General features: G+C 37.8%; 1 protein-coding gene across 1 annotated transcript; it reads left to right on the top strand.

Moving 5' to 3' along the window:
- The first annotated feature begins 4,823 nt into the window (after nt 1–4,823).
- LOC128233512 (zinc finger protein 836-like) lies at nt 4,824–15,315 on the top strand. The gene is made up of 7 exons (XM_052947216.1): nt 4,824–5,166; nt 7,345–7,957; nt 8,481–8,535; nt 9,196–9,804; nt 10,164–10,376; nt 11,580–11,769; nt 13,061–15,315. Exons 1-7 carry the CDS (start codon nt 4,887–4,889, stop codon nt 14,029–14,031), a joined length of 2,931 nt encoding a protein of 976 aa, XP_052803176.1. The 5' UTR covers nt 4,824–4,886; the 3' UTR covers nt 14,032–15,315.
- The last annotated feature ends 1,781 nt before the right edge of the window (nt 15,316–17,096 follow it).

Genomic DNA, 17,096 nt, shown 5'->3' with positions numbered 1-17,096 from the left:
TGTCTTCAAGCCACGTACTCTTCCCTCCAAGTCGCGTACTCTTGCACTCAAGCCACATACTCTACCTTCAACCCACGTACTCCTGCACTAAAGCCACGTACTCTTGCACTCAAGCCACGTACTCTTGTCTTCAAGCAACGTACTCTTGCCGTCGTGCCGCGTTCTCTTGCATTCAAGCCTTGTACTCTTGCCCTCAAGCCACATACTTAACCTTCAAGCCACGTACTCTTGCCTTCATGCCACGTACGCTTGTCTTCAAGCCATGTACTCTTGCCCTCAAGCCACATACTCTACCTTCAAGCCACGTACTCTTGCCTTCAAGCCACGTACTCTTGTCTTCAAGCCACGTACTCTTGCCGTCAAGCCACGTACTCTTGATTTCAAGCAACGTACTCTTGCCGTCAAGCCACGTTCTCTTGCTTTCAAGCCATGTACTCTTGCCCTCAAGCCAAATACTCTACCTTCAACACACGTACTCTTGCACTCAAGCCATGTACTCTACCTTCAACCCACGTACTCTTGCCTTCATGCCACGTTCTCTTGTCTTTAAGCTATATACTCTTGCCCTCAAGCCACATACTCTACCTTCAAGCCACGTACTCTTGCCTTCAAGCCACGTACTCTTGCCGTCAAGCCACGTTCACTTGCCTTCAAGCCACGTTCTCTTGCCTTCAAGCCACGTACTATTCCCTTTAAGCCACGTACTATTGCCTTCAAGACACGTACTCTTGCATTCAAGCCACAAATTCTTGCATTCAAGCCACATACTCTCGCCCTCAAGCCACGAACCCTTGCCGTCAAGCCACGTACTCTTGCATTCAAGCCACGTACTCTTGCCGTCAAGCCACGTAACCTTGCCGTCAAGCCACGTACCCTTGCCTTCAAGCCACGTACCCTTGCCTTCAAGCCACGTACCCTTGCCGTCAAGCCACGTACCCTTGCCTTCAAGCCACGTACTCTTGCCGTCAAGCCACGTACTCTTGCCGTCAAGCCACTTACTCTTGCATTCAAGCCACGTACTCTTGCCGTCAAGCCACGTACCCTTGCCTTCAAGCCACGTACTCTTCCCTCCAAGTCACGTACTCTTGCACTCAAGCCACATACTCTACCTTCAACATACGTACTCTTGCACTCAAGCCACGTACTCTACCTTCAACCCACGTACTCTTGCCTTCATGCCACGTTCTCTTGTCTTTAAGCCATGTACTCTTGCCCTCAAGCCACATACTCTACCTTCAAGCCACGTACTCTTGCCTTCAAGCCACGTACTCTTGACGTCAAGCCACGTTCACTTGCCTTCAAGCCACGTTCTCTTGCCTTCAAGCCACGTACTATTCCCTTTAAGCCACGTACTATTGCCTTCAAGACACGTACTCTTGCATTCAAGCCACAAATTCTTGCATTCAAGCCACAAACTCTCGCCCTCAAGCCACGAACCCTTGTCTTCAAGCAACGTACTCTTGCCGTCAAGCCACGTTCTCTTGCCTTCAAGCAACGTACTCTTCCTTCAAGCCACGTACTCTTGCACTCAAGCCACGTACTCTTGTCTTCAAGCCATGTTCTCATGCCGTCAAGCCACGTACTCTTGTCTTCAAGCAACGTATTCTTGCCGTCAAGCCACGTTCTGTTGCCTTCAAGCCACGTACTCTTGCCGTCAAGCCACGTTCCCTTGCCTTCAAGCCACGTTCTCTTGCCTTCAAGCCACGTACTCTTGCCTTCAAGCCACGTACTCTTGCCCTCAAGCCACTTATTCTTGCATTCAAGCCACAAATGCTTGCATTCAAGCCACGTACTCTTGCCGTCAAGCCACGTACTCTTGCCGTCAAGCCACTTACTCTTGCCTTCAGGCCACGTACTCTTGCATTGAAGCCACGAACTGTTGCCTTCAAGCCACGTACTCTTGCCGTCAAGCCACGTTCTCTTGCCTTCAAGCCACGTACTCTTGCCTTAAAGCCACGTTCTCTTGCCTTCAAGCCACGTACTATTGCATTCAAACCACGAACTGTTGCCTTAAAGCCATGTACTCTTGCCGTCAAGCCACGTACCCTTGCCTTCAAGCCACGTACTCTTGCCTCCAAGCCACGTTTACACTGTCCGTGCAAGTTTTCACTGACCGTGCCATGTTTTCATTGATCGTGTCAAGTTTTTTTTGACCGTACCTAGTTTGCACTGTCCGTGCCAAGTTTTCACTGACCGTGCCAAGTGTTTCACTGACCATGTCAAGTGTTTCACGGACCGTGCCAAGTGTTCATTGACAGTGCCAAGTGTTCACTGACCGTGCCAAATTTACACTGTTCGAGCCAAGGTTTCACTGACCGTGCTATGTGTACAGTGTCCGTGCCAAGTGTTTCACTGACCGTGCCAAGTATTCACTAACCGTGCCAAGTTTTCATTGACCGTACTAAGTTTTTTCTGAGTGTGCCAAGTGTTCACTGTCCGTGCCAAGTTTCACTGCCCGTGCCAAGTGTTTCACTGACCGTGCCAAGTATTCACTAACCGTGCCAAGTTTTCATTGACCGTGCTAAGTTTTTACTGAGTGTGCCAAGTTTTCACTTTCCGTGCCAAGTTTCACTGTCCGTGCCAAGTTTCACTGCCCGTGCCAAGTGTTTCACTGACCGTGCCAAGTATTCACTAACCATGCCAAGTTTTCATTGACTGTGCTAAGTTTTTAATGAGTGTGCCAGGTTTTCACTGTCCGTGCCAAGTTTCAATGTCCGTGCCAAGTGTTTCACTAACCGTGCCAAGTGTTCATTGACCGTGCCAAGTTTTCATTGATTTTGCCAAGTTTTTATTGACCGTGCCAAGTTTTCATTAACCGTGCCAAGTTTTCACTGTCCGTACCAAGTGTGTCACTGACGGTGCCAAGTTTTTGTATACCGTGCCACTGACGGCGGTTCACAGAGCGTACCAAGTCGGTTTACAGACCGTACCAAGGCGGTTCACAGACCGTATCTCGTCGGTCTACGGACCGTGCCAAAGCGTTTAACTTACCGTGCCAAGTAGGTTCACTAACCGTGCGAAGGCGGTTCACAGATCCGACAAGGCGGTTCACAGATCCGACAAGTCGGTTCACAGACCGTACCTAGTCGGTTCACAGACCGTACCAAGGTGGTTCAATGACCGTGCAAAGGCGGTGAACAAACCGTGCCAGGGCGGTGAACAAACCGTGCCAAGGCGGTTCACAAACCGTGCCAAGGCGGTCAACAAACCGTGCCAAGACGGTTCACAGAACGTGCCAAGGCGGTTCACAAACCGTGCCAAGGGGTTTCATTGACAATGCCAAGGCGATAACCCCAACACATACAAATGATTTGTTGTAATATTTGTTTTTTGTTTGTTGTCTTGTATTGTTGTGTTTATTGATTGGTGTTCGTTTAGCCTTGATAGTTGTAACTTAAAACGGGCAATCAGTTAAATGTTGAGCTGGTGTCCTTGTCCTTGTTGTTGACATTGTTTTAATGATACATTTATATTCGTATTTATTGTCATGTTGTCACGTTACATCATCTGATAAATAAAAAAATACATGGCTCCGACCATGTTTAAAAATCGGGTTGAAGGTACTTTATATCAATCCCTGCCATGCATAACAAATTGCATAATCTATGAATAATGAATTCCTTATACGTTACACGAACGTGATATTCAATAAATTAACTTCGGACATATCATGACAAGGCAAATAAGCACGACGAAATACCCCAAAACTGGCATATAAAGCAGTACATTTGAATAGAAAAAAGTGTCGAAGGAGATGGAATTTTGTAAATGGATGGTGTATTATATTTGTAGTCACGTAAGCCAGTACAATAAGATGATAAACTCTCAATTAGTTTACAGCGGTTCTTTTTCATCTCATGAAAACGCATCGAATGGGTGTTTTTTCAACTTGCATTACCTGTAAAATGAATTCCTGTATCCTCCCATATATCTTCTTCTTTCAATAATATGCTAGTATGGCCCACTTCGCATATATTCAAAAAAACTACAAACAAAGAATTCTGAAGAAAACCATCCGGCTCGTGTCCCTAACCGCCGTCCGAGCGCGACAGTGCTCGGCTGAGGAGCGCGAGGACTCTGTTTGGATGGTAGGCGCCGAGATCTTTCCATCGGTTCATCGATCTCGATCTCCCCGATCACACCACGATTCCCCCTAGTGACGACCGTTCACAGTCTTTTCGTGCTCCTGTCTTGTCGTCCCGTCACCGCGGCGAGCCGTGGTCGAAAATAAGCAGTTCCGCCGGGACCGCGAGGAAACATGAAGGGGCCATGTCGCCGCGGCCATGTGCAGGTTTTAATGCACTAAGCATCTTAATTAGTTTTTAAGTAGTTATGGATTATGTATAAACCTGAATTATGTGCGTTGATTACGGGTTCAATGAATACCGTATTACACATTATTTTTTTCTATAAATTTTAATGTTCTAACACACTACAGTAAACGTTTAAATCTATGTTATTTGGTACGTGATTATATCTCTTACATGTGTTAGGCTAAGCTTTTTAGCAGTCTGTAACCTAGCACAAATGTGTGTTCTATGTATTAGATTTGTTTATTAAAATGAATGCTGATATTCCCGATTTTATATTTTACTTCCATCAAACCTCCAATATTTTGAAAAAAAATAATCAAGATTGCATGGATGATAAAAAATGATGACAGGTGAAAAAAGAGAATTATTCGTCAAAATATGGGCGAAATAATGCTGGCAGATATATCCTCATTTTGGTTGGAGAATTTACTGCGTAGGAAAATTCGAAATCGCGACACAGTTCTAGACGTTTTGACTAAATCCGGAAAAAGTGTTATGTGCTCACTTCGAAAACAGTTGTGTGCTACCAACTGTCAAATGCACCAAAAGCTATAATTTTCATCAAATTTCAGCATGTTTGCTCTTGCCACCACAAAAATAACTCAAAATTTAGTAGACCAGTTTGATCCTGAAACACTTGCATCAATGCTTATAATAATTGAACAACAGTGCGGTGTGAAAATAAGCAAATCGAAAAGTACTTTCAATGTTACAGGATCTTGGGGTGACTTGAAAAATGCCCATGAATTATTGAAAAAGCTCGTTCAAACTCCATGTGCAGAATCAATCAAAACAGAACAATTAGATCAAATTGTTTACTCTTCCAGTAATGAGAAATATATTCAAGTCAAAGGTTGGTATCATGGACTTGTATAACACTCGGTGTTCCTTCTGAGTTCCAAAATGTTGTGGTCACTTTTCTGCCAGGGGTTAAGGGAGCCGCAAAAGGCGCCCATACAGGTCCAGGGCAGCATCCTTGTGGGGGTTCAGAGGGGGCGAAAAAATGTGTCATTTTGACTAAAATTTAGAATATTCCAGTTATGTGGTAAATTCTGGGAGGCAGTACATAAGTGTACCCTATCGGGCTTCCGCTGGCAAATCGCCAAAAGTGGCGACAACTTTCCAAATTTGGCATATTTATGGAGACAACGATTTTTTTTTTTAATATTTTCTTAAGCAGTGCCCCTGCCCAATGATAATCGATTCTGTCACTGTCATAAATCAAGCGCATCTGCTGGTGCATCAACAAATCCGATAATTAGGGCAAGCAGTCATGGCCCAGTCAACACCTCACTAATTATTGCGGAATTTTATTTCACAGAATAACAATGACATCCCTTAACTAGTATGTCTCTTATTAGCAAAATATTTAAAGATTTAGCTCGACAGCTTTGTTGTTGCGTAACTAAAGTATTAGTTTTAAAAATGCAAATCTAGGTTGTTGGAAAGACACGTGATATCATGGACCTATAAACCATGGATTGGCAACTCTCATCTGTGTTAATGCGATAATCTCAAACTCACGCGTGCAGCGGGATTTCATTCCGAGATCTTACCGTGTGGTCATTTTCGGGACGTCCGACATCGGCCGAATATATACATGTAGGAAAACATTAATTAAAATTGACTTAAATGCGTGGTACTTTTATTTGAGTTGATAATAGTCCAATGGAATCTGATTAAAATCACAGTTATTAATTATAATTAAATCTATAACGAACAAGGCATTATTAGCAGAGTTGGCGGAAATATCCGAAGATTGCCGTTAATCACCGATCGGAGATTCGGCGGAATTTTTCGATATTTGCCGAGCGCGCGCTAAGGATTGTGGGTAAATTATTATTTCTTATCGTTTCACCGATATGGGGCAGTTGCCAATCCATGCTTTATAGGTCCGTGGTGATATGCAAATTTCGTAATGACGTTTACGCGCTAAAAATAGATTTGCTTTTGGTTTTGTAATTCCTATAAATGCAGCATTTAAGGGGGTTAAAAAGTGTCAAAAAGATTAACAGAAGTCATTGGGTATGCTTACAAATAATAAAGAACTACATCCCATTTGATAAGGCTTCCAATACGTTGGCTGGAGTAAAGAGTAGACACTATTTTATTTGGACAGTATGGCCTTAGTTTGACAATGTACATTTCTTTAATGACACTATTGTATGCAGGCATTAGACTGAAATCAACCTATTGATGTATATGTCGCATTTTTGGCAATATTTTCATTATTTTATATTTTATTTATATACTTGTGTCCATATATTTTGTCAATAGAATAACAATTTGCTAATATCTAGTGCTTCATGTACAACAATATTATATAATGTTCTGCACGACAATGTGCTAATTAAATGCAATTTAAGGCTCTTAAAATGCTTAAACCCCATGAGCTTTAGGGGGCTTCACCCCCTCTGAACCCCCACAATGGCACTGCCCTGGATCCGTAAGGGGGCATTTCGCGGCCCCCTTTACCCCCCGCGAAAAAGTGGCGACAACATTTAAGAACCCAGGGGGAACTCTGCCTATATCGCAATATTGCATGCTTTGATAATTTTTCAACATAAAATATTATTTCTGTCCATTCATCAACAAATAAAGAGTATTGTAGAAGGTTACAGTACATTCAGTAAATTGTAGATGGCAGAAATCTTATGTACAAACAGATATTCAAGACTTACATGTTCAACAATTTCTACTATTACTTGTTCAAATGATATTTATTTCAATTTTTACGATAACTTGTTCATAAATTTATTTACTTAACAAATTCAAAGCTGAAACATGTTGAATTGAAAATGGTCTCTTCTGAAATATGATGGGCGCTATTATACAAAGTGCTGATTTTGCAAATTCTCTCATAGACTGAGATTTCGTGGGAACTTGTCTCATTCCTTATCTCTGTTATATAGGATCTGTGGATTTATCACTTAACAATATAAAATACATTTTTTCAATAGACTTAGGGTACATGAATGAACAAAAATGAACACAAATGCAATTGGCAATGTTAAATAAAATATATTTTCAGGCAATCCCAAAAGGGGTCGTTTCAAAGATAAGAAACTTACAGATGGCAATGTTCCAGAACCGGATATGTTTATTTGTTATCAGGATCAGGAGTATGACAATGCCAGCTGCCTTGATATAACAAAAGTAATCAGTAACTTTGAAAAGACATCGGAGAAACCAGTATCCAAAGAGTCACTGTTAGATATTTTGCAGACAAGGAACAAAACTAAACATCAGTCCAAAGATATTCCAGAATCAGATCAACTAGAAGATATTGGGAAGTCAAATACAGATAATCATAACTTGTCTTGTGATGAAATTTCTAAGCAAACAAGTGAACCTAGAACCAATTTTTCGAGCATTCTAACAAGTAGTAATATTACTGATGTCAGTGCAGAAGTTTCTGATGAACTGGATATTGGTGAATACAAACCAGAGATAGAGGAAAGTCCCATTCCTAGCACTGTAAGGAATGAAGAATTATCCTCTGTTTGTACACATATAAAAGAAGAAGTTGTTGAAATATCAGTTGAAAGTTGTACCACAGAGCAAACTACAGAGACAAGGGACATCAGTGGACATGTGAATTACCAAACAGAGCATCCAACTGCTTGTTCAAGCCCTACAACCCAGTAAGTTTAAAATTAGGTGGGAGTTTTATCATTTTTCCTAATTATACCAACGGACCCGATTTGCTGCTACTTTAAATATATACATACAGTATATATTTAAATCCAACTTGAACCAAACAATGTCAACTCACTGTATTCGACAATGCTCAAATTCAATCCATCAGCTATATTTTTTATATGATAGTCCATATAGACAATTTAGTGCTTTTTGATATATTTTCAATAACATTTTAACATTTAGTAGATGTGAGCATTTACTGAACACAATCTTAATACAGAATGATGATTATTTTCCCATTGATCTTTGTATATCAAAAACTTTTAATTTTAACTGAATGAATGGAAAAAAGTAAACTGGTCCAAAAAATATTTGTTGTGTTTCATATTTCTTCTGACTGCAGACATTATTTAATATTTAAGTCTGAGTAGCAAAAAATAATTCCTGAATGTTAGAATTAGTTTTTTTTCCTGTCTTTAAAATCAACAATGCACTTTGATTTTTAGAATTTCACTTTTGTTTCAGTGTCAGCAATGGGTCATTGAGCGAAGAAAGAAAAGATAATCATTCTCTTGATTTGGTGAGCTTAAAATAATTTATTTTGAAGACATTATTTAAATAATGGTATGTAAAGAATATGTTCTTGACCCCTCTTTTTCGTTTGTTTTCATAATGTTACCAAAAGGCTTAAGCAAGTACTGTCAAAGTATTCTATCCCAATTTTTCTTTTATCAGAATAAAATTAATAAATAGCGTTTTTAAGCTCATTGGTCTTTTGACGCCCTGGTGTCATCATAGGCATCAACGGTGGTGTCATCATAGGCATCAACGGTGGTGTCATCATAGGCATCAACGGTGGTGTCATCATAGGCATCAACGGTGGTGTCATCATAGGCATCAACGGTGGTGTCATCATAGGCATCAACGGTGGTGTCATCATAGGCATCAACGGTGTCAGCATCTTAATGCATAAACTATTTACCATAGCTGTATCTCAAAAACTAGTCAAGATATTCAATTAAAAATTTGTGCTCATGTTGCCAGACACAATACACACATGTTTTTCTCAAAACATTAATAAATTGTTAAAAGTTTTGCCCCTTGATTGGATGGAGAAAAAAACAAGCGTTTGACTTCGGCTTGCACTCTTGTTTATTAACCTATTTTAAATATTTCCTATCAGTGTATAAATATACCGTTGATGATTTATGAAAATTTTGGATTTTCTTATTCTTTCAAGGAAAAGGTTGAGATTGATAATCCAAGCAAGCTTTTGAGGACGAGAGGAACTGCTAAGATACGCAGAGATAGCAAGGTAAAGCCGAGCAAAAACAGAGGTAAGGCCAGTGTGTTACAAGCAGATGAAGTCAAGGAAGCCAAAATTGTAGCCACAAAAACACCTAAAAGCAAACATTTTGCAGATAAAAGGAAGAAAACAATCCAAAAGAAACCTGCAAGTGAAAAAAATAACAGGGGAACTTTGAAAGCCACATTGACAAAACAAAAACCAAGTGCAGTTAAAGATGATAGTGAAATAACTGTATACAAATGTTCAGAATGTGATTACCAAGGTACAAAAAGAAAGCGCCTTACTGAGCATATGGGGCGGGTACACGGACTTCTGACCGAGGCTTGTAAGGGTTCGCAGTTACAGTCAAACTTCTCGTGTGATCAGTGTGAGAAGGTGTTTGTTTTCGGCAAAGATCTGAGTCGTCACAAGAGGATTGTACACCATGCAGAGAGGTTTCATTGTGAAGTATGCGGGAAAACTTACAAGGCCAGATATGTGTTTGATAGACACATGGCTACACATGCAGATGGGTATGTCCAACCCATGTTTAAATGTGAGGTATGTAATAAGTATTTAATTGATATGATTAAATTATGACCAATGCAAGTTTTATTGCATTTTCTAAAAAAAAATGTACATCATATATATTGCGATGTTTAATACATGATTCTTGAATGAAATAATTACTTAAGAATATTTCCTTATATGTTAAACATAATTTGAAAACTTGATAGTAGTATAAATGTGCATTGTATTTTATAATTTATATTTCATAATAGCCATTGGTTTCAAAACATACATAGCTAGAGGGTCAATATTTATTGAGTTGGGGCTTTTTATTAGTCAATTGGGCTAAACAAACAATCTTTTAAGGATGGCTTTATGATACCCAAATGATGTGATTGTGTCCATTACAGGTTTGTAATCGAGAGTTCACCACCAAGTTTTCCTTGGGTAACCACATTAAGTCAGCTCATCTCGACATGAAGAAGACGTATAGTTGTCCGACTTGTGGCCGGACATTCAGCCAGATTCGTTCCTATCGGCAACATGCAAATGTTCACGCAGGTATCCGTCCATATGTCTGCGAGATATGTGACAAAAGCTTCACCTATGACAAGTCACTAAAGGTATGCTTTCCAACTATATATACTTGTTTTAAACAATATTTATTACAAAAACATTTTTAAGATATACAAAGTTTAATCATAATCAAAGGATTTACTACATGGTAATAACATGTGAGATATAGGCAAGTTATATATGCACAAAATAAAATAATTATTAAATTTGCAGCCTATAAAATGTCTTGCTTTTGTACTAAGTACTTAAGATGTGCTTTCCAACAAGTTACTTACATGTAGGTACGCTTTCCAACATGTAACTTGAGATTTGCTGTCCAAAAAAGTCACTTCAGATATTATTTCTGACTAGTCACTTACGGTATGCTTTCCGAAAAGTCACTTAAGATATGCTTTCCGAAAAGTCACTTAAGATATGCTTTCCGACTTGTCACTGCCTTTTCATATCATATTCAAACCAAACCAGTTCTCCTGCTTAATTAAAGCTGCACTCTCACAGATTGAATGTTTTGACAACTTTTTAATTTTTTGTCTTTGAATGAGCCAATTTTTGCGAAAATCCATGGAAAACAGTTATATAAGACTGCTGACAAAAAATTAGATTGCAGATTTTTATATTTAAAAACAAAAATTGATGTGTTATGCATTTTTCTTAAACCGTTAGTAACCTATAAAACATTAATTTGCGAATGGAAATATGAAAATCCTTGATCTGATTTTGATTTTGTCAACAATCTTATATCATTGGTTTGCAGATATTTACGCAAAAATTTGCTCTTTCCAATACAAAAAATAAAAAAGTTGTAAAAATGGTATATCTGTGAGAGTGCAGCTTTAAAATAAACTGTGTGAATATTTTGATTAATTCACGGATTATAATCCATGTGTACTTGTACATGTTTGATTATGCCACACTTAATAAATAGTTTGTTTGCTGTTGTTATTCGACCCACAGTTTTGGGTGTGGGTAAGTAGGAAGTATTTTGTTGGGTTTAAAACCTCCTTCCCCCTTTTTCCGTGATGATTTTTTCTTTAATAAAAAAATACATATAAACACAGGAGAGGCTAAAACTTTTTCCAGTTTTCCCCCTTTTTCCATAATGATCTTTTCTTAAATAAAAAAATACATATAAACACAGGAGAGGTTAGAACACTTTCCAGTTATGCAGGTAGTCAGTTGGTCTGGGTAATGCCAGACAAGATATTTAGTAATGTGGCCTTATCATTCTTCATTATGTTGATATTTTGCAGGAGCACAGATATATGCACGACCAAGTACGTCGGTTCTCGTGCCAGCAGTGTGGGAAGGCGTTCCGTCAGAAGACGTGCCTTATCATTCACCAGAAAGTTCATTCTAACAAGAAAGAGAATGTGTGTAGGTTCTGTGGAAGGGCTTTCTCTCAGAAGCAATCCCTGCTTCGTCATGAACGCATACATACAGGTGAAATCATACTTTACATTAGATTATTCATTTTTTCATTTAATGAAACGTTATTGGGACATCATTTAGCTCATTTTTATTGATTACCGTATTTCACATTATAAGAAAGTCAAATCATATATTGTTTTCACTTAACAAGTGGTAATGGAAAAGGAAAAGGCTGCGACTTCTCCTGCAAGCTCTTTTTTTATGTCTACATAGTATATTCTTCATTTGGTCTTTCAAAAAAATATGAGGTCAGCGGTCCCCACAATAACAAAACAGGCAAAATAATTTATTCATCAATATCATACGAGTTGCAACACATAATTTTGCGACTTGGCACATACATTTGCTTTTTATGTTAATTTGATATTCCAAATCAGTCACATTTCAGGAAGCAATGCTGAAAGTTTTAATATTATATACGGTACTATATTTATATGTCTGAGAAATGTGAAAGAAACAGATTATAAGCATAACATTGAATGTGAAAAAACTTTTGACTGCTAAAATTGATGATACACATATGACGTCTTAGCAAAAGAACTTTACCATAAATGTAGAGGAATTATTTTAATACTTTATAACATTCTGCACGTTTGAAAAGGACAAATATGATATTTTTACCAAATCCGTCCTGATAAAGAACTTGGTTACTATGGGAATATAGGTTTTAATACCGGTAGGTGTTTTTATATAGCTCTTTGAGAACATCATTATTTGTGGCATTTTTTAACAATGATTATCTTATTTTTAAAAGTTATAAGCGAAAATTCAAAATTGCATGTTGGGGCTCATATGGACGGTAATAGATTCATAATTCTACCACTAATGCCCAACACCTGCCACTTTTTATGCAAAATAATGATAAAAACAAAAAAACTATTATTTTTTTCCACAGTAAGAATGTGTTATGAATATATACCGGTACTGTACCATCCAGTCAAAATTCAGTAACTGAAAGTTTAAAAAATGATTACACCATTTCGAAGCATAAGTTTGTTCAAGACATGTAGCTTTTCAATAATAAAGACTTAAGCAAAACATTCTTCTTTAATTTGTTCACTGGTTTTCAATCACAAATGATAGTAGCAAAATACAAGTCAGCTACTAATCTAAATTAGTTAAGCAAACCAAAATGTGTGGGTGCACTGGCTATAAATTCAGCATGTCTTATCTTTACTGATGAGTCCAACTAAAGAAAGAAGTGTAAAACAAATAGACCCCTGCCTTAGCCAGATTCTTACATTGCCTTTTGTTACGGGAACAAAACATTACCCAACAATAAATGATAATCTCACTTCGACAGGTGACAAGCCTTACCAGTGTCGTCTCTGCCAGAGGGAGTTCAGTGATGCAGCCGTTGTTCGAAAGCACATTCTCATGGTTCACAAATGTGACAAGGATGGGTGGAAACAACACATTATCAAGACAGATGGGCCAATCTCGGATCACTACATAGAAGGAGGTCCTGGATACAGACATAATTCAACAGTTTCGTCGAACACTATGATTGGAGATTCAGATTCCTCAGAGGATATGACTGGTGGGAATACTTCGGTAGAAGGGAACATCCTTTCTTCAGAACAGAAAAAGCTTTTTGATGGTAATTTTATCAAAGACGATGGTCAGACTCTAGAAGTTTCAAGTGATGGGGCACCGCTACTTAGAGATTATAATAGCAGCTCTGCCTTTAAAACTCCATCGAGTTCAGCAAGCTCATTAGGGGCTGACACAGTTCAAGACTCTATATCAAGTGAACCTTTTATGGTGAAAAGGGAACCAGTGATTGGAACATTGGATTCATCAGTTTCATCTTTGACAGGAATTTCATTAGGAACACACAGCTATCCAGCTCAAAGCACAGTCACACTCGCAAGAAACTATCCCGACAGTTTTGTTAATATGAGTTATAGTGCTAATGGAAACATTTCTAGCACCCATTTATCTCAGCATTTTAATACCAATGAGATTCAATTATCTGACCATTTCAATACCAATGGCAGTAGAGCTTTCTTGAATTCATCAATTTCACTTTCGTCATCAGAAATTCCAGGGAGCTTATTGTCTGACACTCCAATAAACTTGCCTGTCAATATTCCATCTGGTGTTGCCATGGAAACTGACAGTGAAGCATATGCCAACTATTCCCAACAGTCATCTGTTGCCATGGTAACAGCATCTAGTGAATCTTCTGGTGTTCAACAGTGGAATCAGCTGGGATATCCTGATATGTATTATTACAATTCTCACTATCCTCAGAATGATACCAAAAACTGACAAAATCTGCAATGCTTATGCCATTAAAAATGATGGAACCTTATTTGAGATGTTTAATGGTTTATGTGTTCACAGTTTCTCTTGCTACATGTGTCCGAATTACCAAGACGACATGTCGCGTGCAAGGCACATGTCCCTACCTCTAAGGTCAATGTCACGCTAATTGTTTGTTTACTATAAAATGCTGCATATAAGGACATTGTCCTGTCCCTGATATAACTTTCTCATGTATGGACGGATTTTATGAGAACTTGCAAAATGTGTTTGACATATCAAGACAACGTGTCACGGGTGATTACCATGTCCTTACCTATAGATCTATCTGTATGTGCGTCCGGCTAAATTCCTTTTTTATCCACACATTTCATTTCTAGTTTTTCCCTTTCTAAATGACCTTTGAATCACACTTGGCACCACTTCGGGGGCATTCGTCACCTTCAGGAACAGCATTTGTTCATAATGTAACGAAAATGTGTGGTTATGCTTTTATACAAGTCATGCTCAATAAAAGTTATTGGATACAAGATAGAACAGCACAGGGAGTGTGAAATGTCAACATGAGACAGTTTAGGCTCAAATGCGCAGTAGTCAAAATTAACACAAGCCCTGCACTGATAAAAATGTCATCTGGGCTTGCTAAAATTCTGAATTTGTATAAAAGGGCTTGTTCGAAAAATTGATGCCAGGCAATAGTATAAAAATTCAGGCTTGTTTATCCAAAAGTCTAATTTCAATGACTGATGTGTAAATTGTGTTATCTAAATAATTCGTTTGGAAATGAACAGGTCCATGGTTTATTTGTCAAAGTAGTTGACATCAAATTCATCTCAGACGTTCACACATCCATTTTAGTGAGAATATATTTGTAAACATGTGTTCTTATTATAAATGAATGATCTATGTATAATGTATATTGCTTGTCTTTCGGTTTCCATGCACATAACACCCAGATAATTACAAATGTAAGTTTATAAACTTAAGTACCAATGAAATTTGGAGCCAAGTTTCATGTTCCGAAGTCAATCTGCTGTTGTTGCTCACAAAGAAACAATATTCAGAGTGTATCATACTTGCTATGTGATGATAATCAATTAAAGCACATTATATTTCATTCAATAGGGATATTTTTATTTCACCTAGTTGCCTGTAGCTCGCAGCCAAACATGGGTTTAGCCAAGTTTTGACACCCACAAAGGGTGTGGATGAATGAAGTATGTCATCCATTTGCAATTGTTATTTTCATTCAATCTTATTTAATGAAACTTGGTTAGAATATTGGTCATTAACAAAACATTTTATATGGTAGGGTACAATGTGAAGAAGGATATTCAAGTTTCAAAGTGAAACAAGACAAGAGACAGTCAATCAAAGGAAACTAGAACTCAACAATTACTTAGAGGAACTAGACATCAAATGGTTCCAAAATCGACAAATATAGTATTTCCTCAAAACAAGATTAGAATTGTCAATATGAGCAAGTATGAGGCCGATAATACATCGTTTTACATGATAAAAAAATAATATTTTGTCGCGGTCTCAGCTGAGTTTACCCATTTAAAAATAGCGCATAAAAGTTTCCTAGTTTATAGTGTGTATATTTAGCATGTGAGTCATGTGAATAGTACAGGTACAATAAATTTACGTGAGACAATCCAGTAGATTTTTTAATTGAAATATACGCAAAACCTTCAAAATATACATGTGTCAAAAGCAATGTGAAACATCAGCAGTATCTAGTCCCTTTAACCCGGAGTTAAGGGCCTTGCTAGACATTAGCACATTGTTACTGGTAACATGTGCACATATTTTATAAACAAGATTTGAAGTTGTGGCAAATTTTTGCACACTTGAAACTGGAAGAAAAACGACAAACAAACGGCTATAATTAATTCATCTATATTTAGAGTTGATCTACTCTAGAGTAAATATACAAACGTTTTCATTCATTTTACAAACATTTTACAAACATGAGAACTGGCTCAGAAATGATCATGATAAAGCAGTATGTAATTTGGTGCAAGAGGTAAAGTACATGTACAATACAAATATTTAAACAAGGTTCTCTTATAAAACGCTACAAGCAAAACATGGTCTTTTCATAGAAATTTGCAGCCAACTGTATAAACTTTGAGTAAAATTAAATTTGCAGCCAACTGTATAAACTTTGAGTAAAATTAAGTCTAGTTTGCACATTTAAATGATTTGATTGGTCGGTAGTAGTGATTGGATAATTATTGACCAATCAATAAACATTTTGGCTAATTTTGACCATTCCAAAGAATTTAACCAGTTTTATACCATTGGCTGCTGATGTCAAAGTTCGCTGAATTGAAAAACAAGATGGCGGTGCCCATATAGGCCACACTTTGAAGGTCATGGTCGCCTTCAAGGTTATTTGCATTTGAACAGACAAGATCCGAGATATCAGGGGCGTAGCTAAGGCCAATTTAGGATTACACAGATCAATGCCTTGGGGCATTTTTATTTTAAATTCGGGGGTTTTGTATGACAAAAACTTTGACCTTAAAAAATTTCATTACCCAATTGCATATTTGCGTACAGTCAGCTACGCGCCAAGATATGAAAGAAGCAATAATTCAAACCTAAATTTCTCTATTCTATAAGTCATTTTTCATGCAGCTTATAATTATGTTAAACATTGTTTAGCACTTGTGCATTTCATCACTACAATAATTATAATTACCTGTAGTTATGTTGCAACAGAAATGTAAAAATCGGTTCAAAAAATAATTTCAATTTTAATCACAGTGGCTAACGAAATGTAAGTTAAAAGTTATTTAAAACAAACAGGACAAGAACAAATCAATGGTTTCAATTCAATGCTTTGGTTTCACTAAGCTCACAACATAAAAACACAGGGTTGAAACAGTTATTTTAAGGTGAGATTTTTGCTATTGATAGAAAAATTCAGACTTTTTTTATCAACAATTTGTCAACAAAATCATAACAACTATCAGATCGATTCAAACTGGAGAAAACATTGCATGTGATTGCTCACATGCAGCTTCTTTACGCTTTTTAAAAAAGCACAACAGCGGATTGCA

Source organism: Mya arenaria, chromosome 5 (assembly GCF_026914265.1).
Source record: "Mya arenaria isolate MELC-2E11 chromosome 5, ASM2691426v1".
Classification (NCBI taxonomy): domain Eukaryota; kingdom Metazoa; phylum Mollusca; class Bivalvia; order Myida; family Myidae; genus Mya; species Mya arenaria.
This window is presented reverse-complemented; position numbering and strand designations above follow the sequence as displayed.